General features: G+C 36.5%; 1 protein-coding gene across 1 annotated transcript in view; it reads right to left on the minus strand.

Moving 5' to 3' along the window:
- Positions 1-26,139, minus strand: part of slc24a4b (solute carrier family 24 member 4b) — a 39,774-nt gene that overhangs the window by 11,190 nt on the left and 2,445 nt on the right. The window contains exons 2-6 of the mRNA XM_083562293.1: positions 20,600-20,710; positions 5,037-5,113; positions 2,241-2,315; positions 1,903-1,987; positions 1,262-1,365 (exon numbers count right to left, since the gene is read on the minus strand). Of these exons, the coding sequence (XP_083418419.1) occupies positions 1,262-1,365; positions 1,903-1,987; positions 2,241-2,315; positions 5,037-5,113; positions 20,600-20,710 (452 nt within the window). The remainder of the gene's footprint in view (positions 1-1,261; positions 1,366-1,902; positions 1,988-2,240; positions 2,316-5,036; positions 5,114-20,599; positions 20,711-26,139) is intronic.

Consider the following 26,139-nt stretch of genomic DNA (forward strand, 5'->3'; position numbering starts at 1 on the left):
AACACATGCCTGGGACATCTGAAGATCTTAATATAACAAAACCTGTTTTGACTTGATACCAGTATTGCTTTTTTTTTTTTATGCAAAACTTGTAATACTTCTAAAAAAGCTCTTCAGTGCCCCCTACTGGTGTGCTCCGGTTGTGTTCCACCGGTTTTGTTTCCTGAATATCCACAATTCATCCTGACTTTACAAATACATTGTTTCTATTGGATTTCAACTATAAGAATACCACAAAAATAACAATCTGGTTAGTACAACACTTAATATTTAAAAGCTTCCTAAGTCTGAAGTCTGACACTGCAGTTGTAAAAAAACACAGAAATCTGTCTGTTTTCCTTCTTTCTGTGCTGATTTACTGCAAAGACTGCAGCTCACACAGGAAGTTCAATGTACTTCCCAAAAAGTCTTCCTCTGCAGCAATGTGGACCATGAACAAACCATGAAGTTCCACCTCACACAACAGACACCACTCTGCCTCAAGCTACAGCCTTCACTTAATCCGAATGCTGCAATTTTACAGTAAACTTATCGCATTGTGATGGCAATTATGGACAATTTCAGTTCGGGTTTTGTGACTGGTGATTATAGCATCAGTAAAAGTACCGCATAATGCGTATACTAACTATCAAATGTACCTTGTAATGCAGTAAACAAAGCATAATCCTACCTAGACACAGAGCTGTGCAGCTGAGGGGATATATGTATTAGATTAAAATAGAAAACACTTTTGTCACTGCTGGTTTGCCTCTTCAAGCTAATTTAATAAAAAAAATTTGGTTTCATAGTTGTTTTTTTTAAACATTGTAGATTTAGATTCCTAATGAGCATGCTGAAAGTAACTGTGGCAAGGAAAAGCTGCCTGAGACATTGGGATGAAATCTGACGATTGAGAGGAACCGGGCTTAAAAGGGAAGCCTTCTGGGTGATATTGGATAGTACATCATAATGTACATTATACACAATACAAGTGTAATAGAGTAAACAGTACTAGGTATTGAAATTATGTTTAGTATGAGCAGTGTCCGAGATGAGTATTGTGGTAAACGTTTTTTATGATTAAAGCAGCAGTTCTTAGGGACAAAGCTACATTATTCATGTAAGATAATTCACTGAATCAAAGTCGAGAAACAATGAAAACAATTAGGCATAATCAATTAATGTAGAAATGAATAAAGACATTTCTCTTCATTATTTGCATAAAAGATGCCAATGCATTACACACGCACACACACATGCACACGCACACACACACTCGTACCTGTCCAGCAAAAATCCCACACACTCCAATAATGCAGAGGACATTGAAGACAGCAGAGCCTACAATGGTCCCTACTCCGACATCACCATGAGTAATGAACACACCTGCAGAAGATGATTACATATAAGATCTAAAAATCGATTTCTAAATTAAGGATTAAATCTGTAAAATTTATCCACAAAGTGGTCCTCAAGAAAATAATCATCATTACATCACCACCACATATTGCACAAATAAAAGAATTAGATCCTCTTTAGTATAACAATTCAATACATTTTTATTTGTATAGTGCCTTTAATAATGGACATTGTCTCAAAGCAACTTTACAGAGATAAAGCAGTTATAAAACAATGCATAGGTTTGTTCCTCATAATTGTAAGTTTGTCCCTAATGAACAAACCAGTGGTGACTGTGAAAAGGAAAAACTCCCTGTGATGGTATGAGGAAGAAACCTTGAGAGGAACCAGACTCCAAATGGAACCCCATCCTCATCTGGGTGACATCGAATGTCCATTAATTACAGTTGCATCACAGTTAAGGTGTGCAGTGATGGGTGATAAGATGCAAACTGTGGTCCTAAGCTGTTGTAGCAGATTCTTGACACTCACACAGTCCAAAACTAGGCTTGTGTTTGTTCTTACCTATAACGGATGCGAAAAGTTCAGGAGCCGAGCTTCCTGCAGCCATGAAGGTGGCTCCTGCGACATCCTCACTAAGATCCAACTTCTGCACAACACACCCAAAATCCCACCCACAAAGCCACAGTTTACAACGCACACAGTACACAACAAATACAATTTACAACCTACAAACAGAGCACAATCTACATATACACCAAGACATGATCCACAATCCACAAACATTGAAACTGTGCACACAAACCTACACATTACCGACTCTGAGCCTGTTAGTATTTCTTTAAAAACTGAAGTAAGAGGCTATGTTTCGGGATAGAGGCTAAGCTAGGCTAAGCTCTTACCTCGCATATCTTCTCCAGAGAGGTCACAAAGTAGTCGTCACACACTATCGCCAAAGCCAGGAACATATACAGAGCCTGCGAAAGCACACAGAAGATTTTACTAGGTCTACCATTTTATCTATGCTTTATTTCCTCAAACATACACAGATTAGCCATAAATCCACTGACAGTTGAAGCAAATAACGTGATTACCTTACTACAATATCGCCTGTCAAGGGATTATATTTACTGGGCAGCACGTTCTCATAGTTGTAAGCGGTCATGGCAGCAGGAAATATCGGTAACTTCTTGACCAAAATGTGATGGCTAGACCAATGCATCAGAGCATTTCTAAAATGATAGACTTTGTGGGGTGTCTATAGGGTCATGGGCTCCCAAGGGTCACTGGTGCGCATTCAAAGTGAAAGATAGCTGGTCCAATTTCACAGAAGAGAAATTGTAGCACAATTGTAGACCACACAGTGCCTCACAGCTTGCTGTGTATGGGGATTTGTAGCTGCAGACCACTCAGAATGTCAATGCTGACCTCTGTTCACCTCTGACTGGACATTCTGAAGAATCATGTTTTTTTTTTTTTGCATCATGTGGGCCACCAGGTGTATGTGCCTCACTTACCTGTGGATAAAAATGTACCAGGATGCACCACAGGAAGAAGGCAAGAGTGGAGGCAGAGTGAAGCTCTGGGCAAAGGTCTTCTGGGAAACTTCAAATTGATATGGATGTTTTGAACTTTGACCCATACCACCTACCTTAACAGTGTTGCTTCATGCTAACATTATTGCCTAATGGAAGTCGTCACATACCACAGCACACCTCCAAAAGTCTTCATATATGGCAGGTGATTTTAATGATATTATTGATTATTATATAAATGTTTACAATACTCTTATGATTACACATTTGATACTTTATAATCGTACATACAGAGCAATGAAATGATTTATAAACCCCTCAGTAGAGTTAATGAATGCAAATGTTTAGGGCCCAGAGTTGGCGTTTGAAAGATGGCGGCTATAAATTAAACCCAGGTCAATAAAACTCCCCTTGTTACCACCATTGATTGAATCATACACAGCTCTCCTTGACTGAACTGAATCATCAATAAGATGACGCGAATAAATTATGGCTTTGCCTTTTTGTATTGCTGCAGCAGCTGAAGCAGGAAACGAGATCAGCCATTGGGGGGCGAGACGGCACTGAGCAGCAGCTCGGAGCCATGGATGAGAAAAGCACATACAGGAAAGCTATTACGCCATCCTATAGTGTTACATAACAAGAAGCAGATTTGAACTGCTGCTGATTGTTAGTATAGTGGCAGATTATCAGTGCAGCACACATTTTATTACAAATGCTCAATTAATTTCTCTGATTAAAACATTTCTATTTTTTACAGCCTATTGAATATTACTTGAATCGGTGACTTTTTTTTTGCTGGCGTTATAAGTCATGTGCAAATGATGTACTTTATTAGAGCATGGATTTACAGACACCGAGATGGCAATGGATTGAGATAAAAAATCTGAATAAAAAGAGATTTACAGAAAAGATGACTGAGGAGAGATGAAAATATGAAGACTAGCACAGACATTATGGACAAAGGGGCTTCCATGTGGAAATAAAAGACGCTGAGGTGGAGAGGGATATAATTAAATGAGGTTAGGATGAAAGAAACAGATCAACATTGAGAGACGTTAAGAGATGAATGGTGGTAAAGACACAGATAATGTAAGAGGTGGGAAGACACTGAGATAAAACAGAAAGCAACTAAGGTAGTGGTGGTGCAGTAAATATTGTATGACTGGGGTATATGAGAAGAGTTCTGAAGATGCACCGAGTAATTTGGGGAGATAGATGGAATAAAGAGAGAGAGAAAGATGGAGGTAGATATGAGTTGGCAGCTGAATATAATAGATAAGATGGAAGTGGGGAGCTTGATTAAGATAAAGAGATGGAGAGATATTGGGATAATGGGAGAGAGACGAAGCTAAAGGTGGAGATAGGTGGAGATGAAATGAGCTGATGAAAAAGACAGAAGTAAAGTGGAAGTTAGATAAAGAGAGAGAGAGATGGAGGTTGGATTAATTGGAGGGATGTAAAGTCGTGGAGGCCGATGAAGTGAGATGGATATACATAAATGCTAAAAGAAAAACAAAGAAAAACGAAGACAGATCAGGTAGAGGCTGAGAGAGAAATGAAAAAAGGAAATACAGTTATGGGAGTATGTAGAAAAATGAAAGATGAGACCAATAAATAGGGTGAGACAGAAGTAGAGGTGGATGTAGAGAGAGAATGGATAGCGACAGAAGTGAAGATGGACAGATGAAGCGAGGTAAAAGGAGAGAGATAGTGGTAGAGACTAAAAATAGAAATAAAGTGAGTGGTAAGGGTAAGAAACAAAAGACAGTGATGAAGGGATGGATGTGGAAGTGTATATAGAAATTAAGATAAAGAAGGAAGTAAAGGTAAATAGTAGATCGATAGAGATATAGGACAAAAGGAGACAGACCTAAATGAAAGAAGGAAATATAGATACAAGTGGAGGTATATACAGAGATGATAGAGGAAAGATGAAGGTAGAGATAGAGAGGCAGATGGAGATGAAAGAGACAGGAAGACGAAAGTAATGACAGTGTTGAGATATAGAGAGGTGAATGGTGACGGGATGGTGAAGACAGGAGCACACACACACACAGAGAGAGAGAGAGAGAGAGAGAGAGCGAGAGAGAGAGAGAGAGAGAGAGAGAGAGATCCATTAACAGCAAAGATGTAACAGAAAGAAAAGTAGTTCTTCCTCACCGCTAGGATATGCAGAAGCACTGCTCCACTTTTGCGCTCAGCGTTGGTAAAAAGGTCATCAGGAAACTCATGTACGGCTGCAACACACAAAGAAGTATACCATTGATATATTATTTTGGCACATCACAATGATTACATTCTGTTACCAAAAACACCAACTTTGCCAACTAAGGAATAGAACCAAAGTTTAAAGATTGTAAACGCCTGGCTCCTGAGTAGCCACCAAAAAAAGATTCAACCTAGAAACCGAATCCTGTTGAAACCACAATGTAGTCTAGTGAGCAAAACTAGCTGAGCTCTCTGACAGAATAGACAGCTATCCTTTCTAACCAATCACAGTGACACACGCCAAGTGTCTGTGGACTTGCAACTATGCATAAGACATCAAGTTTTTTTGGAAGCCACATTTCCTATATGGTAGCTGCTATATAATACAGGACAGCTGGCTAAGGAAATGGATGTGTTCCAAATTAGGAATTAAGGGAGAACCTGAGGGTGGGTGGGAAAATGTGATCTATACAGCAAAAATCAGATACAATGTGTGGCAGAAGAATGGTTTAGTATATTTTTAATAATACATTTCATTTAGGCACTTTTATTCTATATTATTGCGCTTTTCTAAAGCAGTAAGCTACTCAAGGTCATGCATTACAGTAACAGTGAGCCATCCTGTAGATTATTGCTTTAATCTAAGCCTTCACTGTGAACTCATACTTATCAAATACATTATGATTTACCTTTACTAAATCATTAGAGTTGTAAAGATTAAATACTTCGTGCTTTCATTATACTTTTTACAAATGTGCTTATTGCAGAATAAAAGGTTATTTCCAAATTACAAGGTTTCCTTGTTTTTACCTCTCTATCTGCGAGTCATTCTCGTGAAAGTGGAATTCCACTGAATCGGATATAAATCATACTGGCTTTTTAAATGCGTATTTTACACATCTGGGTTTTAACTGTGGCCCCACACACATGCGCAGCGTTGTGAGAAAGACAGAGAGAAAGACTGCCGTGCGGTTTATAGCAGTCTGCTCCTACTGTTCAGCATGACTGGATATTGCAGCTCCTTCGAAAAGGTCAAACACGAGCAAAGTCCCTTACACTCCTCTGTGATCAGAATACAAAATACAGCTGAACGAGTACATTACATGTATCTTCTACAGCTAGGTTCTTAAAGTTCTATGGACCTCATCTGGAAAAAATTACACATTTGTGTCCTTTTCACCCATGAGTGGTAAAGGAACAAGACAATAACTCAATATAATGCAATGGCAAAGACTTCAGTCTGTCATGGTACCTTGATAACATCTTGTTATTAGAGATGACTTAACACAGTATGAATACTGCAGGTTCAAAGAGGACCACGGTTAGTGTTTGGTAGTTTATCAGAATGACAAAAAAAAATAGACCTTATCCCTTTTTTTTTTCTTTGGTGCAATGCAAGTGGATGCCGCTGCCACCAACAACTCTATTCCTCCTTGTTACATTTGTATCCTTAAAATAACCTTGAAAAATATTTCAAAAAGGAAGAAAATTATTGAACACAATTTCAGAAATTTGACCTTTTCGTGAAATTGACCTTGTTTGAATCCATTTTAAAATCTTTAAAAAATATATGCTAGTTACAATAATAACGCCATATAAATCCGAAAAAAATAATAGCAAATGTAAATCACTTTCTGACAGATACTGACACATAGTGACAACATGGACAGACAGGTATGGGTGGAAGGAAAGACAAAAGGTCATTTTTGTAAAAAAAAAAAAGAAGATATTTCCAAAAATGTTCAGAGCTGATGCATCATTGGCTTGTTTTCAAATTGTGCTCATAAAAAGATTATTGCTAAACTGACCTCCACAGTTATTTCACGTAAGATGGAAACAATAGGGGGGGGACGACATCGCAGACGTCAGCTCCAAAAATAGCAGCATATAGATGAATGTCTCCAGCAGGTCAAGGTGACTCTCCACACCATTCCAGCCAACATCATACTTCATACTCAGACACACCAGCACTGTGGTTTACCGCTGCTATCCCAACACATCAGTGCCTCAGGAGACAGGTGGTAAAGCTAGATACACGCTACTAGACTCCTCATTCACTCATTTATCCTTTAGTAAATGTTCTGTTATCCTACTCAGGATGGTTGGAGTCCAAAGCTGTTCCCAGAAAGAGTAGTAGTGAGGTGGAATAGCAGCAGATGAGACACCAGACTTATTATAATGCAGTAGAATGGTTACTTATGTTTCAATTTACTGGCAACTTGACTGAAATTGCGTTACATTCTTAAAAATATTAAATGTATTGACTTGAGAATTACATGTCAAAGAGAAGTGAAATTACCAGGAAGAGTCAAATATTAGAACTTGTGGAATGTTAAATATTCTTTACAATTTGACATTAATAACATCATTAGCCATATAAGTTTGAACAAATTAATTTATTTTTAGTGTTTAATGATTAAAAATCACAGAAATTCAATCAATGAAAAAACATTTTATCAAATGAAAGACTGCAAGAGGTCCAAAAGGTCAATGTATTAATCCCTTTCTGAAAAATGTTCTGCAGTGGTTAAAACTATCACAAGGTTATGTTCATAGATCGAACAACGCAGCTGCTTCAAAAGGGATGTAGTGCATTTATTACAGTGAATATATCAGATGGTAGTCTATTTATTTTGCCTGGGAAAAAATAAATAAATACATTTATCCAGAGGATATAATGTTTGATCACAAAAATATTGGAACTGTAGATGTAGGGTTGTACAATGCTAAAATAACGACAAAAGGAGGAGCAATGTTAATGAAAAATGAAAAAAAAATTCTGCAAGCCATCATTTTGTATTTACATTTTACTGATTTGGCAGCCAACCGCTGTATGTACAGTATCTACAAAGCGACAGGGTCTTGGGGGGCCGAGGCCTTTTGATGCATGTAGGGAGCGAAAATTGGTCAATGTGGTCCGATCCAACAGACTGTCTCCTGTAGCTCAAACTGCTGAATTTAATGCTGTTAATGCTCGATGGCAGCAAAAGGGGGACCAAGTAAAAACTTGCAAAAGTATTGTCAAATAAAATAATCTAAAGTGTCTCGGTATCAAATAAGATTTTACCTTCTTAGCATACTGTGCTGACATGGCATAGACAAGCTGGTGGTAGCATCATATTCTGAGTTACACTTGCTCTGTTAACAACTTGGGTTTTTGCTTTGCTGACTGAAGTTCTTCTTACCGGCTACTAGTGTAACCTCAGCATGTTCTTTCAATTTTGTGTTTACGCTTTACTGGGTGGTTTCTATGTAAAACATTAACAATTACATTTTGTTTGATTTCTCACAGTACTACGTAAGCCAAACATATCAAATGACTTGAAAATTATTTTAAACAAGGACATAAAAAAAATGTATATATTTTACCACAATTCTGCATAGTACATGATTTACAAATGACAGGGAATCCAATGTCCTAAACTGGAGCTCACACAGCTTGTAACAGTCAAGACTTGAAATTAAATCAAACCAATCTAATCGTCTCCTCAAGTCCGAGATGATTTGGTGAATCACAGCCATTTAGAACGAGCCAGAGTAGTTTGAATTGTGGGATTTTGTGAACATCCTGGATAATTTAGACTCACTTTCCGAACCGGCAAAATTGCCTTTCCCTATATAAGAATTACAATCCCAAATCACGAGCCTAAGAGTCTCTGCACACTTCACATTTTACACTCATTTTCCTAGGATTTGATTACGGTGTTCATCTATGTAACAAACTGTTTATGTTACTTTCTTCTAACTTGGTCCAAAAGAATCTGTCTGTCACTATCCTTTCTTCTGCTTCCACATCTACTGGACTGAATACAAAGCATGTGAAACAACCACAGCCAGTACTGCAGAGAGGGAGATTCACTGAACAGATGCCAAAATGCAAATCTGTGCTTAATATAGTTCCTCGTGCTATTGTCTGTACACTAGAGAGACATTTATGCTTCTTCTGGGGATGGCATCCACGATTCAGGTAATCAGTGTCGATAATTGGGCATGTGTCTCTAAATGGGCATCGGTTTGTGAGGACACCATTGTGACCATTAAAAATACATCATGATAATTTGGTAAATAAATGCTAAACATATCTATAACCAAGACCACAAAGGAAAAATGTTACTTCAGCTAACTGATGTAGCTGATGGAATGAATACGTAGGAAGCAAACCCCAAGCACTTTAAAAACAGAAACATGCCCTTCTTTAAGCTTCAATTTCCAAGATCATTTGCAGTGCAAGTATTATGCAAACAGCTGGTCAATTAACAGCCCGCTAATTTTTGTTTTTGACGGCGTACACTGAAATTCACAAGAGGTATATAGGGACAGCTTGTTTGTTTTGAGGAAAAATAATTTAATTGTGAGGTGAGTGCGCGCTTCAATATCTCAAGTCCACAATGCTGAAAGTCCTGTACATGCAAGGAAAACACAGCTGCACACCTGGTTGTTTATTTTGTGTTTTTTTTTTCAATGATTAAAAAAAAATATAAGATTTGCAAAGATTATACATGAGCAAATAAAGGAACTTTCCAGTCTTATTTTTTCACATGGTGAAACATAGATCTGGTGACAGTAGTCAATGTAAGATGTGTGATGAAGAGAAAATGCAGAGTGCTCCAATCAAGGGAGGAACCAATATAATGTTAAGACATTATGAACTAGCCACAAAGAACAGTAACCATCAGTGACAATTGAAGGACATGGATCAGGTGACGCCACGGAAAACACATTTGCTTTAGACCTGGACTGTGTGATGATGAAATAGACTAAAAGGTGAAAAGTGTGGACACCCAGAATGGACTGGAATGCTCAGGACATGTAAAGGGGGACCTGGATCAGGTAACATAGGGGACCCAAATCAGGAGACAAAACGAAGGACCCTATTCAGGTGACGATGTAGGAGACCCATACTGGGTGATATATATACAGTGAGGAAAATAAGTATTTGAACACCCTGCTATTTTGCAAGTTCTCCCACTTAGAAATCATGGAGGGGTCTTAAATTGTCATCGTAGGTGCATGTCCACTGTGAGAGACAATCTAAAAAAATAATAAATCCAGAAATCATAATATGATTTTTTAACTATTTATTTGTATGATACAGCTGCAAATAAGTATTTGAACACCTGTCTATCAGCTAGAATTCTGACGCTCAAAGACCTGTTAGTCTGCCTTTAAAATGTCCACCTCCACTACATTTATTATCCTAAATTAGATGCACCTGTTTGAGGTCGTTAGCTGCATAAAGACACCTGTCCAACCCATACAATCAGTAAGAATCCAACTACTAACATGGCCAAGACCAAAGAGCTGTCCAAAGACACTAGAGACAAAATTGTACACCTCCACAAGGCTGGAAAGGGCTACGGGGAAATTGCCAAGCAGCTTGGTGAAAAAAGGTCCACTGTTGGAGCAATCATTAGAAAATGGAAGAAGCTAAACATGACTGTCAATCTCCCTCGGACTGGGGCTCCATGCAAGATCTCACCTCGTGGGGTCTCGAAGATCCTAAGGAAGGTGAGAAATCAGCCCAGAACAACACGGGAGGAGCTGGTCAATGACCTGAAAAGAGCTGGGACCACCGTTTCCAAGGTTACTGTTGGTAATACACTAAGACATCATGGTTTGAAATCATGCATGGCACGGAAGGTTCCCCTGCTTAAACCAGCACATGTCCAGGCACGTCTTAAGTTTGCCAATGACCATTTGGATGATCCAGAGGAGTCATGGGAGAAAGTCATGTGGTCAGATGAGACCAAAATAGAACTTTTGGGTCATAATTCCACTAAACGTGTTTGGAGGAAGAAGAACGATGAGTACCATCCCAAGAACACCACCCCTACTGTGAAGCATGGGGGTGGTAACATCATGCTTTGGGGGTGTTTTTCTGCACATGGGACAGGGCGACTGCACTGTATTAAGGAGAGGATGACCGGGGCCATGTATTGCGAGATTTTGGGGGAACAACCTCCTTCCCTCAGTTAGAGCAATGAAGATGGGTCGAGGCTGGGTCTTCCAACATGACAATGACCCGAAGCACACAGCCAGGATAACCAAGGAGTGGCTCTGTAAGAAGCATATCAAGGTTCTGGCCTAGCCAGTCTCCAGACCTAAACCCAATAGAGAATCTTTGGAGGGAGCTCAAACTTCGTGTTTCTCAGCGACAGGCCAGATCTGTGTGGAGGAGTTGGCCAAAATCCCTCCTGCAGTGTGTGCAAACCTGGTGAAAAACTACAGGAAATGTTTGACCTCTGTAATTGCAAACAAAGACTACTGTACCAAATATTAACATTGACTTTCTCAGGTGTTTAAATACTTATTTGCAGCTGTATCATACAAATAAATAGTTACAAAATCATACATTGTGATTTCTGGATTTTTTTAATTTTATGTCTCTCACAGTGGACATGCACCTACGATGACAATTTCAGACCCCTCCATGATTTCTAAGTGGGAGAACTTGCAAAATAGCAGGGTGTTCAAATACTTATTTTCCTCACTGTATATATAAGTAATATAAATCTTCATAAATAAAATTCAAAAATATATATTAATATGCATAGGTTTACAACATATTAAGCAGAGATTAGTGGGTCCAGCTGCTAACATTTTGCACAGGAATGTCACAATCAGAGCCGAGGAAGGTCTGTGTGTGTGTGTGTGTGTGTGTGTGTGTGTGTGTGGCAGTTAGAGCATATGAGTATGTAATCGGCTGGGCAAAGAAGCAAAATGTGCCAGATTAGAGGCTTGCAGGAGCAGCATTCTGATAAACACACCAACACAGAAGGGCGCGAGCGAGCAAGAGAAAAGCAACATATTATATAATCGAAAATGTAGCTTTTTTAAACTACTGGAAAAAAGCTGATGAGACTATAATATTAAAGTCGAGGGAAATTGTGATGCAAATGCAGGGCAGCAATGTTCATATTTGTGTCCATATAATTTGAATTTCATTTGTACACAAGAAAAGTTTCTGTACCCAAATTTTCTACACATATTTATCAAACTACCGTATTTTTCGGACTATAAGACACTACTTTTTTTCCACGCTTTAAAAATAAAAATATTTGTAAAATTCAGTGGGTGCGGCTTATATATGGGTGCTTTATAGTCCGGAAATTACGGTAATATTTTTCCCTTTCAGTGCGATATGTATATTTGTTTGCATGGCACCAATATTGCTTTCATGTAAATTAACAAAATATAATACATTAAGCTCCCATTTATCGCGGTGGTTAAGTTGCAAATCCACCCGCGAATAAACGAAAAACTACGATAAACGGATGCCACCCCAAAAATGCTATTTTATGTATACAGTACTGTATCGTAAATATCCTGATCAAGAATGTTTCACTTTTTTAGTCATAAACACCCCTAACGTCACACGCGGCACATACAGTTCACCGTAAGTAGATTTTTCTTTGTACCATTTTGATGTAATATATATTAGGAAATGAAAGTACACTACAGGGACAAAGGTTTGGGACACCTGACTAACAGATTCGTACATTCTTTTAGAGCATCCCATTCCACATTTAGTCCCCATTTGCTGTTAAAATAAACTCTGCTATTCTGGGTAGATGTTCCACTAGATTTTTTGAGTGTGCTTATGGAGGTTTGTCCTCATTTATCCACAAGAGTGTTTGTAAAGTTCGGTACTGATAGGGTGAGGAAGCCTGAGGTACAGTCAGCATTCCAATTCTTATTAATTGTATTGAGGTCTATAGAAGGCCACTCAAACCCATGTAGAGCATACAGTCATGAAACTGACTTTAATGGAAAACTTTATGCAACTGCACCCAAAAACAAAATCATACATTTGTGTAATGGTGTCCCAATACTTTTGTCCATATAGTGTATTTTATAAGAATGACCATCATTACAAAATTATTATATGAACAAATATAAGACCATTAAAGCTGGAGTTTATAAATAAATAAATAAATAAATAAATAAATAAATACAATTTATACTAATAAAAAGAAAAATCTGGTAGTGTTCTGACTGACCATTTTTAATGGCCAAACATGACAGCACCGGTCATATCTTTCATTTCTCTCTTCCCGAATTATGCAAACATTAAAATAACACTTTTTAACATCCAGTTTTGATTGGTCTCTAGTGTACTCTAGTGACTCATTAAAAGCCCATGTGACCCAGGTGTTACAAAAAAATTTATCAGAATAAGTGCTTATGTATAAACCTGTGACCCGTGTCTTGCAGCTGGTACTGTTATCAGGACTGCTGATATGAAAATTCAATCAATATTATCAGACAAATTAGATCCAATAATTTAAAACTGCTGGGGCATAAACAAAGTGTTATATAGTGAGTACACATCTGCTGCGGAGTATGGAATATTTATAACAACTGGACCATACCTGCTAATACTGAATATTGTTCACAATTTAAATCTAGGATTTATTCTTAATCTAACATTTCAAATAAAGATTTAGAATATTTAATACTCTACACTATTTCTTTGGCCCAAAGCAAATTTGTGATTATTGGCCAATTGTAAAAAAGTCCAATTTTTCTTATGTCTGATCTCTTCTACTGAAGCATGTGTACAGATGAGACACTAATGGATTTGATCTTAAATAGATTGTGTAGTCCAGGTCAGCCGAAGCACACATGATCATTAAAGCAAAATTAATAATTAAAAAAAAAACTTAAATGCATGTAAAATAAAAAATGTTTTTTAAAAAGTGTAATTGAAAGTGCCCCATCTTATTAAAGGCATCAGTCTTCAGTCTATATTTGAAGACATCAAGAGACTCAGTTAGACAGAGAGAATCAATTTCACTGTTCAAACACTTTTCCAATGTTCACAATATTTAATTATCCAATGGAAAAGAAATCTTCATTTTAATTTTTAAGAAGAAAAAAATCTTTCATATTTTAAAAATCGCATTTTGGATGTGTTTTACATTGAATATAACACTATTATTATTATAATTTCCTATAATCTATAATTTCCAACATTAGAGTTTTTTATTTTTAGTGTTTAGGTAAAGAACCATTAAGTTTTATGTGCAAGGCTGTAGCTAACGATTATTTTAGTAATCGAGTTTTCTACCGATTATTCCATTGATTAATCAAGAAATCGGATAAGAAGTACTTCTTTTTTAATAATAATAAAGAGCAATACTAAATTTACAAGAGGAAATAAGACGTCTCTTAAAATGAACAAGTGATTTCCTTTTTTAGAAAAATTAACATATTACTGAAATTGCATACAAGAATATCTGTGACAAAGAAAAACTTAAGAAATTAAACGTATTTGTATTTGAATCACTCGAGTTTTTCAGGAATCGTTTCAGCCCTATTCTTAACGGATTTCCCCATGCAGTGAGCATCTAATGGGCATAAGCCTGCAAATGGAGTCTGTGGTAATGTGTAATATTAAAGCTTTGGTGAGATGATGCAAGTCTAATGGTGTGTATGGAAGATGGATTCTTCTGTAAGACATGAATAAATATCAAAAATGTTACTGATTATATTTACTTGATTTGTGGAAGTGTAATTGATTTTCTTTCAGAAGTATTAAAATACTGAATTTTTTAAGCAGTTATAATTGACTCAGCGAATCATCATGCTGGTCAAATATTTCTTTTTTTGATGGAAAGCTCTTGAACATTTGATTAGTTGTTAGAAAGCTTTTGTACATTTTCTGTTTGGAAACAGAGTCTTTTCCAGGAAAGCAAACACCATGTGAGAACCAAAAATCCAGAAGTATGAGTTCATTCAGCCCAACAATTTAAACTCTGAAAATAAGCTTTAGGTTTAGAAGAGTTAAGCATGAACTCCGGGAATATTCAGAACTTGGAGTTGTTTACTCATGTTTCCAGATCTTTTTTTTCTGTAATGTTAATCAGTTAGTCATAATTATCCATTATTTTCTATTCAGTAAACAATCTTCTGAAAGAATTTTAAATGAACTAAATTTAATTTGAGTGCACAAACTTTTCTGTAGTCCAAATATTGAACTCAAGATAAATAGTTTGTTGCTGCAACCACATCATTTATTTATATAAGTAAGAACAACTGTAGACTTTGTAAGGATTCACAAATCCGGCTGTAAAAATTATTTTAATATATTTTTTTAATATTTATTTTAAAGTATGCATGCACAATCCTGAATCAGCCTAACTAATATAATTTTTTTTTTTTTTTTTTTTTTTTAAATCAACAGTTCCATAGGCATATTTGGCTAAATTCAGAAGAAGATTTAAGGTAAATACATTCTCCTTATTTGTGCACATGTGTGTGTGTATATATACACACATACATACATACATACATACATAGATGTGAAAAAGTGTTTTCCCCCATTTCTGATTTCTGTTTGGCACACTTTAATGTTTCAGATCATCAAACTAATTTAAATATTATTTAAATATAACAGTTTTCAAATAAAGGTTTTTATTATTGAGGTAAAACTAAATCCAAAACTACATGGCCCTGTGTGAAAAAGTGTTTGCCCTTAAACCTAATAACTGGTTGGACCACCCTTAGCAACAACAACTGCACTCAAGCGTTTGCAATAACTTGTGTCTGTTGCAGTCTAATAAGTCTGTTACAGCGCTGTGGAGGAATTTTGGTCCTCTCATCTATGCAGAATTGTTGTAATTCAGTCACATTAGAGGGTTTTCGAGCATGAACCGCCTTTTTAAGGTCATGCCACAGCATCTCAATAGAATTCAGGTCAGGACTTTGACTAGGTCACTCCAAAGTCTTTCTTCTGCTATTAACTTTTGTCTTGTCAGGCCACAGGGTATTTTCCCAAAAGTCTTGGGAATTATAAAGATGTTTTTTGGCAAAACTGAGACAAGCCTTTATGTTCTTTTTGCTCAGCAGCGGTTTTTGTCTTGAAACTCTGCCATGCTATTTTTGCCCAGACTCTTTCTTATGGTGGAGCATGAACACTGACCTGAACTGAGGCAAGCGAGGCCTGCAGTGGTTTGGATGTTGTTGTGGGGTCTTTTGTGTCCTCTTGGAAGAGTCGTCGCTGTGCTCCTGGGGTAATTTTGGTCGGCCGGTCACTCCTGGGAAGGTTCTTCACTGTTCCATGTTTTTGCCATTCGTGAATAATGGCTCTCGTTGGTGGTTCGCTGGAGTCCCAAAGCTTTGAAAATGGCTTTATAACCTTTTCCAGACTGATAGATCTCAATTACTTTCTTTCTCATTTGTTTCCCAATTTCTTTGGCTCTCGTTATGCTTTTTAGCTTTTGAGGGATCTTTTGGTTTACTTCACTTTGTCAGGCAGGTCCTATTTAAGAGATTTCTTTATTGTGAACAGGTGTGGCAGTAATCAGGCCTGGGTGTGGCTAGAGAAATTTACCTCCGGTATGATAAACCAGTTTTAACAGGAGGGGAAACACTTTCACACAGGGCCATGTAGTTTTGGATTTTGTTTTCCCTCAATAATAAACTTTCTTTCGGCTTCTCCCGTTAGGGGTCGCCACAGCGGATCCTCCACACATTTAATTTAGCACATGTTTTTACGCTGGATGCCCTTCCTAACGCAACCCTCCCCATTTATCCGGGCTTGGGACCAGCACTGAAAGTGGCTGGGGTTGGTTCCCTGATCGGAGATCAAACCCGGGCCGCAGCGGTAAAAGCGCCGCATCCTAACCACTAGACCACCAGGGAACCCAGTTTTCCCTCAATAATAAAAACCTTTATTTAAAGACTGCATGTGTTCATTTGTGTTATCTTTTACTAATATTTAAATTAGTTTGATGGTCTGTAACAACAAAAAAAAGAACAAAAGAAAGCAACAGGCAATCTGACTAACAGTAATATATAAAGAGAAACAGACAGACATTACTGAAATAAAGACACGGACCTACAGAGAGAAAATAAACTTTCCCAGTGAGCAGAAATACAGAATACAGAAAGGCTCAGAAAGAAAGAAATAGTAACAGTCTGAAAAGTAGTGAGAAGGACAGACAGAAAGTTGGGCAAACAGACAAAAGACATACAGATAAATAGACAGACAAACACGCAGTCACACAGAGGAGAATGAAATAATCAGTCATGCAGGCCGACAGGAATATCAGAGCCAGAGATTGTTAGCCAAAAAGACAGACAGGCAGATAGACAGGATTGGGGGAACAGTCATTAAGTCAGGCCACAGGAACCTCCATTACACGGTCAGTCTAATGCATGATTGTAAACTTGATTGTATTTCAAATAAACAAACCACTTTTAAATAAAGTTCAAAAGTTTATTAAAGAAAAAAAGAAGCTCAGATCTTTTATGTAACAAGGTCAGAAAACTTGCAAGAACAGCAAACAAACAGCACGACATCCGCACACAACCGGCATACTGCAGTGAAAACACAGTGCAAGCCAGCAAACAAAGCTTTACATAATTTTACACACACAAAGCAAGCTGCCACTGAAACACTAACACGCTGTGTTCTATAGGTGTGGACTGTTAAACTATGCTGCAATAATGATCAGAACATTCTACATTGCCACAAACACTGAAAGATCCACAACCATTGTGTTGCTCACAGAAATATTCTAATATTCTATCATATCTAGCTATCTATCTTTGTATCTATCTACTTATCTCATTCAACAATGGATATATACACTGTAAAGCAGCTTTACAGAAATCCAGATACAGTATGAAAGTAACATTTCAGTGTATCCCTACATACTATACTATCTGAAAGTAACAAATTTTTGTGTACTAGACACAGGTTCCCCAAACACTGGGCAATGAAAGATCAGGAAAAAATAAATAAAAAAAAAATCAAACCTTTTTCCAACCTCCAACTGTTAACCGAGTCATTTTGTGTCAGTGACTGCCTCAGATTCTGAACTAACAGGAGTGAAATGCAATGCGGTCTGAATATATGATGCGTCATGGAGCTTGAGCTGCTTTCCCGCTCAACACAGATGTAAAGAGTGATTATTTGAGTTGCCATAGCCTTCATGTCAGCTCAACTAATCTCCGTATTCACCGCTTTTTTATCATTACCGGGGTTTTTGCCTACAAAACCGACTGTAGAGACAGTTCAGCAGTTTCTGAAATACGGTATAAATATATTTAAAATATGATTTTATGAATTGCAGGATGGGAAAATATACTTTTTTCAAATCATCAGAGCTCTTTAGTACTCAAAAAGCTTTTGAGTCATTTCCTTCTAACTTAAACAAAGGATTTTATAGAAAACAGCACTGTGTACATCTACAAAAAATATGCAAATATTGATGTTTACTTTAAATGGTCGCAAATGACACACTAGCCTGTAGTCAGTTTTGGTGGCTGGATCCCCTTCAACAGCACAAACAAAATGTTCATGAGAAGAGTTGAAGATGGAGGGAAAAGAGGAAAATTGTATTCCTTGGATATGGCCATATTCATTCCTTAATAAAAAGGTAGTCAAGTGAAAACTATAGAATCTACAGTCGCTTTAAAAAACCATAAGACAAAAGTTGAATATGAGACAATATGCACTAGAATTTCAGCGCTCATTTCTTGATACATTTATGTATTTATACAACTCAAAACATGGCACCTTGGGTGACAGACTCAAAATTTATCTGAGCGATATTCAAGAAACAGTCTTTAAACAAAGTAAATAACGATAAAAAAAAACAATCACCCCTTCAGGTGTTCAAATGCTACTCATTTGGGTTCAGGTATAATGACTGACTTAGCCAGTCTACAACATCCTTTCCTGTGTGTTTTGAGTCATAGTATTGCTGCATAATTAAGATTCACTTAACTGAATTATAGCCGTTCGACCAGTGAGTTATATTGACGAGATCTTCCACTTCCAATTTAGCCTTTCTAAAACTTTACAAAAATTTGGTTTCAAAAACTTCTGTAGCTCATCTATGTATTCCTATCAGGGTTTACAATGTTTACTGCTGGTTTGCATCATCTGGTATGGTCTCTATAGGTCTTAAAGTCTTCTTCAGACAGTGCACAATGAAACCTCCACTCCTGCCCAGTGCAGGTTGTTGGTAATTGTGAAACTATAATGTTATTGTTGTATTTAGGGGTTTCTTCACAGCTCTCACAATGTATGTCATTAACTGGTTTCTTTTCATTGCAAAACATTCTGAATTGAACTTGCACTACCCAATGCTTGTGAAATGGCTCTGATTGAGTTTGAATCTTTTCTCATACTCTGAAATGGCTTACTCAGTGGTTTTTATGTTGGTTTATCCATTTTAGTAACAAATGTAATTTTCACAGTCAAAACTTAGTTTGCTGTTCTAGGTTTGAGACAGCACAGCTGTAGGAGAGGAAACACCTGTCAGTGACACATTTTAATATTTCTTGATCACCTAAAGAAATTGGTGGATTCAAACAAATGCAAGATTTAATTATCAGCAAAAGAATGCTAAAATCCTGATATTCATTTTGTATACCTTCACTGTATATCAAATATATACAAATATATAAATCCAAGTCTTTCAGAGGGGAATTCTGAAACTTTGATGCAATGCATTTATATAATTTTTCTGTCCAATAGAAAATAAGTACTAAAATAATGATCAATAATGATAATTGTGCACAAGCATAACAAATTGAATAGATAGAGGCTCTGGAGGCATGTGTGAGTATATGATGGTCTATGAGGTAGTTTGTTTTTCTCTCAGTGTGATGCTGAAAAGAATGCAACTAAAATAATGAACAACAATTTCTTCTTCTTCTTCCTCTTTCGGCTTCTCCCATTAGGGGTCGCCACAGCGGATCATCCTTCTCCAAACCCCCCTGTCAGGTTATAAATGGAGGTTGTTAAATGAAAGGCAATATTGTAATGTTGGGTATAGATTGTTGGAAAAATTGTTAGGTATAGGTTAAGTGAGGCATGTATCCTCACCACTCTAGCCTTTGGTATTACAAGAGCCATGCACAGACATTTCGAGTGTCAGTCACATGTTTGTGCCTCACAATTATGCCATACTCAGTTCACTTTTAATTGAACAAAGTTAGTAATGCTGGATGTCGCTAATAAAAAATCAAAACGCTATCGGGTAGAGCTGCCAAAATTGTAATTACTTGAAAGATTTCGTATTCAAAAACTCATTGTTAAAAAAGAAATGCTGCAACGCATCAGCCTGAAGGTGTTAGATGTAATAAAGAAAGACAGTGTGTGTGGGATGTAGATATGCAAGTCAGCACTGCAGCAGCCTATTACACGAAAATCCTCTTTCTCTCTCGAGCCAGCCATTAAAAGAGATATGATTTAAGCCATATTATCTGTACATCAAAGGTGGGCACCATGAAGCAGAGAAAAAGCAGAGGAGGACAAATCGAAAGGAAAGACTGCAGGTAATCCTGAGAGATCGCAGACAAGATTCTGGTAATCTTGCCAACTGGCACTCTTCAGGAGAGATTGAAAAGTTAATGAAGTCCAAAGCTTTTTTTTTTACACCACAAAGAGATGGAAATACCAGCACTGCGGATACCTAAAAAAAATGCTTCAGTATTTCAAAATCTTGTGTTTATATTCGAAAGGACTGTGATCATGACAACGTGTTTACTCCTACCTGGCTCAGTACAGTTCTTTTCCATAGTCTCGTTGTTTTGGGCCAAGGCCATCAGTCTCCTGCCCCAGTGGGCATCAACGTTTATCCCTCCGTCTGCAATCATGCCATGACCTGGAGAAAAATGGAAAATGTCAAACTTTTTGAGCTTCAACACATAACACAAAGAAATACCTTTCAAATAAGGCACAATTAAAAAAAAAAAAAAAAAAAAAAAAAAAAATCGCATTAAGCTGGAATATACAGACATGACTAGACCATTTGTTTTACTTAGTCAACAGTTCATGTAAATTTTCACTGCCATAGCCTTTATATTTATTTGCTGTATGTTTATTCACTTGTATATTGCATGCTGTGCATATTTGCATATTTATTTGCACAGTTGCTACTATTTGCACATCTGGTAGATGCTAAACTGCATTTCTGACTGTCTGACTGTCTGACTGTCTGTGTCTCAAGAGAAGTAGGTTGTTGTAGTTATGCTTGAACCTGGAGAAGGATCACATGACAGGAACCTCACATGAACGCTCCGGTGTGGTGATGTTTTAAACAAAAGGTACAAATTTAACAGTTTTCACAATGTAATCACTAGAAAGTCAAGAAAATGTCGAACAGACCAAAATATTCTTGTGAAAGTAATCACAGATGTGTGGAAAGAAAATAGGAACACACTTCATTATTGGTTGTTATTAATCATTATACAAATATTATATATACAGGGAAGCAATCGATTTCTGCCAATCCACCTACAGGCAGGTTTGTAATAGTTGAAAATTTAAATACATAGATGAAACCCAAACAGACAAGGAGAAAACTACAATAACCCAAGCTCAGGATTAAATCAGAAACCTTAGGATCAAGGAACAATCAGGAACCACGGGAACAATGCTTCCATCTGCCTAAATTAGGAACAAGAGCTTAAATCTTCACTCAAGTCTTTGAGCGTTTTTATAAAATAAAATAAAATAAAAATAAAAAACCCTGTATATTTATTAGTTCTGATATCGCACCAACTGCTTCACTGCAGCAGACAGCAGCATGAAGTGGTAGCTACATTTCTTTATAAATAACAGATCATTCATTTCAATTTACTGATTTATAGGAGTATTTGTACTGCTGTAGCCAACATCCTGAGAAAAACAATTTGTGATTTAGTATGAAAGCATTATTTAGGTTGTCATTAGAGCAGCATGTCCAATTAACGTAAACAGCCATATTAATGCTTGTTTAAATAATTAATTGTGGCAGTGTTCTGTTGTCCTGCCTCAACTCATCAGCCACATGAAGGTGAATATTTTGCTTTATTTAATGCATCCTATGCATAATGCCTCACTTGTTTTGCTTTTGTCATCTTGCTCAAAACTCACAAGTAGCCATGACTCCCTCAACCCATTCAATTCACTTCATAAATTTAGTCTGTTCATTGATTGGGAATTCTATATTCAGTCCAAAATACTAAACATAATATCAGTCTGGTATTTTTCTTATAACAATCCTCATTGAGAAACAAATAAAACACACCTATGCAGCCTAATCAAGCCAGTCAAACAGTTACAGAAGCGATCATTTTGACCCCAAGCAAGGTCTTGTAAATGTATTTATCTTTTATACCTTTTAATACAATGAATAAAAAAGCAAAAATATGGAACAGGTTTGCTACAATGGCTCAAGGTTGCACTAACCATGAACAGTTTTGCGCTAGATTGCCAATTAGTGAACTGATAACCCCAACAATTATGGAACTATAATGAATGGACATTTGGCCTCACCAAGATGAGTATGGGTTCCCTTTTATATCCGCTTCTTCTCAAGGTATTTTCTTCATACCATCACTGCACCACTGGCTCACCCATTAGGGATAAACTTACAGGGACAAACTTACGACATTAAAATGTATGTTCCTAATCTATTAATTTTTGCAAATGTCCATTATCAAAAGCTCTATACAAATAAAATTTAATTCAAGTGAACTTGAGCCATTAGGCGTCATTTATGCAAGTCAAACAGTGACAATTAACAATGCTAGTGAGTACCTTATGAAACACCTTATGAAACACACTAAAAATAGAGCTTTCATTTTCAAGGACCATATGGATCATATCCAGTGGGATGTTCAGTCACACCTAGCATCCTGCACACCTCAGAGACGTGTGCTGAATGTGAATCAGACAAGAAGCAGATTAAATGATGATTGATACAGCAACCAGCTGCCTGTTCAACACAGGAGCAAGGACAAATGCCAATCACCACTGATGTCCATGTCATGACCTCTTATTGATGCCTGCAATGACGTTAGAACGCAGGTAAATATGTACTAAATCTCACTCTACATAAAAACCTATTGAACTGTGTTGGGCTCATTAAATGTTATAGAAACAGATTTGGGCAAATCAATCTGAAGTTAATTAAAACACCTCTATAAAGAGCTGAAAAGACAAACATAAAAAATGATATATATATATATATATATATATATATATATATATATATATAATAATATATATATATATATAATAATAAAAACTGAATGGGAATGTCAAATCAGAATAGATACAGAATAGAATATACACAATAGAAATCAGCTTGTGTCCTCCAGCTTGCTTTAGAATTGCACTAGAAGATTATAACAAAAATTTGAGGTAATGATAAATAACTAACATAGCATTTTATAGATATATAAAGGTGTACATGGTTTCCCATAACCGCAGCTCTGACAGAGGTTCTGCCTAAAACATTAACAATAGTGCCGTTACAAAAAATGCTTCTCTACTTTTCATTTATTTATTAATATAATCCACCTACTTAAACCCTAAAAAAAGCTTTTTGTTAATTCCTGAACTTTCCATATTTAGAACATATTAAGGAATAGTTGATTAAGTTGCAGTTTAGCTTAACAGACCCCATTTTGAGAACCTTTGGTCTATGGTAATGTCACATTAAAAGCTTAAATTCTAAAAACATTTCTAATAGCATTATGAAATAAAAAAAAACATTTTACAGATCATATCGATTAACATTATGAGTTGCCTCTAAAGCTGGACTGGAGAAACAAATACATTGTGGCTTTGTTGGATACAAGAAATATGCCATTCAGTGATTCCATCTAATTCCACCTGCTGTCAATGTGTTCATCAACTACTTTATATTTGTAGAGGTGAATTAGTATTACCTTCATATATTTAGATATAAGCAGGAGCATCCAGACAAGCTTCAACTTAAAATAGATATTGAGAGAGAGAGAGAGAGAGAGAGAGAGAGAGAGAGAGAGAGAGAGAGAGAGAGAGAGAGAGAGAGAAATATCTGATAGATAAGCTGCATTTTTCCTTCTTTGATCCCTCGCTTTCAGATCAGTGCAAGTGCAATCACGAGAGCTAAGAAACACCGACGCACCCACAGCGCCTTTCATCACACCACCATTACACAAAAAGACATCCATTACTGATAATAAACGCTTTGCATTCACAACCCACACTTTCTTCTGGGAAATTTAGCATTCGTATTATGAAATCATCTGCGATTTAATGCCGTTTTTATGATAACTAACACAGCCCTGGCTGGTTCTTTGACATATATGAGACTAAGACAGGATTTAAATGATGAATATCAGTATACTGAGCCAAGCTGAAGCTGCTGTGAAAAAAAAATATGTAAAATGTTGTCTTGCCTTATCTTGAAATATCTTTAGTTGATAGTTCATGTTAACCAGCTGGCTAATTACAGCTCGCAGCTAATAACAATTTAAGAGTGTTATGGTTTCTGAGAAAAATATTAAAACAATTTAATGATTACTTATACCTATCCAAGTAGTAGTAAGAGTGTTGACCTATGTTAGTATGCTAATTTAAAAATATTATCAAAAGAACAAACATTGTCAAAAGGTTGAATTGGATTACATTAGCTTGCTAGATGCAACCAGGGACTGAAAAATCAAACATATGAAAAGGAATACCTACATTTTAATTATTGCCAATCAAACAGAAGTCTATTTTTAAAGTAAATGGCAAACAAACACTAGAAAAGTGACAATATTTGTTAGCTGGTTAGCCGTGATTTATTGAAACAACATTTTGCTGTTAGAATGGAACTCAATATCGTGTGACTGTTAGCATTTCTATGCTAATCCAACAATTGTTGTGTAACCCAGAACCAGAGCATGCAGTGAACAGTTAAAGCCACAAAAAACCCTATGCTCATGAGTTATGTAATTATTAAAAAAAAAAATTGAAATTCATGTGAAATTCAGTGGCTGATTAGATATACTGGGTTTTAATGATATCAATATGGATGCATCGAATATGTTGTGAGAAAGTGGATTAAAGTAAAGAACAGATTTTTACGTGGTACACACAAGAGCAGTGGGCAGCATAGTGTTGCCTCCTGGCAGTTCCAGTGTACCCAAATGGATCCTCAAATAATGCTGCAGTCTGTACAGAGTTTTTGAAGTGTTCCTTTTATCCGAATTAGTTTCCTCAGGTTAATTTAATTTCGTTGATCTCCGAAAAATGCCAGTTGATAAATTGGCTATGCAAAATAGTTACAAAGTGTAAATGTGTATTTAAAAGCGTGGGTGTGTGCACAATGCAATGGACTGGCTTCCCACTGAAAGTGTATTCCTGCCTCATGCCCTGTGTTCCTAGTACAGGCTCTGGATTCACCATGACCCCGACAGTTGATAAAGTGGCTACTGAAAAATAATGACTTAATAAAGAATTGAAGGCTGTGTGTGATGTCACTCAATAAATTCACATTAATGTTAACCGCATTTTGCTTTTACAACCCAATATTTGTACTTTGAATATGCTAAATGGATATAACCAAATGACACAGCCTGCATTTTTGTATTAAAACAATACATTTAAGCAATAATAAAAAAGAAAAAAAAAATGGATATATGCTATAGAAAAACAATCAATACCCACACTGTGACTATGTCCAATTTTTTTTTTTTATTAAAGAATAAGAAGCCAAAACCTTTCATAGCATTAAGTGTGTGTCTATGAAACAAGTAGCTTAAAAGTAGCAGTTTAACCTCTGTCTGTTTTAAAATAGCGACAATGGAGACGCCTTTCAAAAAGTAATCAACAGTACTTTTACACTGTATCAAAGGTTAAACATTTTAAAATATCTGTTTATGCAGAGCCTCTCTGTAAGTTGTTGCTACAGAAACAACAACATATTAGAACCATTATGCTAATAATGTAAATGGATTTGTGAGTGCGACCGTTTGAAAATGGTCAAATTCAAAGGGAGAAATAGTAAGTCAAATTAAATTACATTTAGAAAGTGTACATGCTATTCGAGTCTTAGTGTAGACTAAAGAACAAGTGTAGGAGTTTAGCCAAAAAATCTATTGCCAACATATAGACTCTAAGTAGCACAACAGGAGACAGGCATGAAAACGAAAATATATTTGATGGTAAATAACAACAAGAATGCCTCATGTCTGGTGGAATTCTGGCCTACTGACAAATATCTTTTTTTTTTTTTTTTTTTTATCAAGTGCTTCTGTCTGCATCAAAGAAGTCTGTCTGCTAAAATTTTTC

This window comes from Silurus aristotelis (assembly GCF_946808225.1).
Source record: "Silurus aristotelis genome assembly, chromosome: 15".
NCBI classification, from domain to species: domain Eukaryota; kingdom Metazoa; phylum Chordata; class Actinopteri; order Siluriformes; family Siluridae; genus Silurus; species Silurus aristotelis.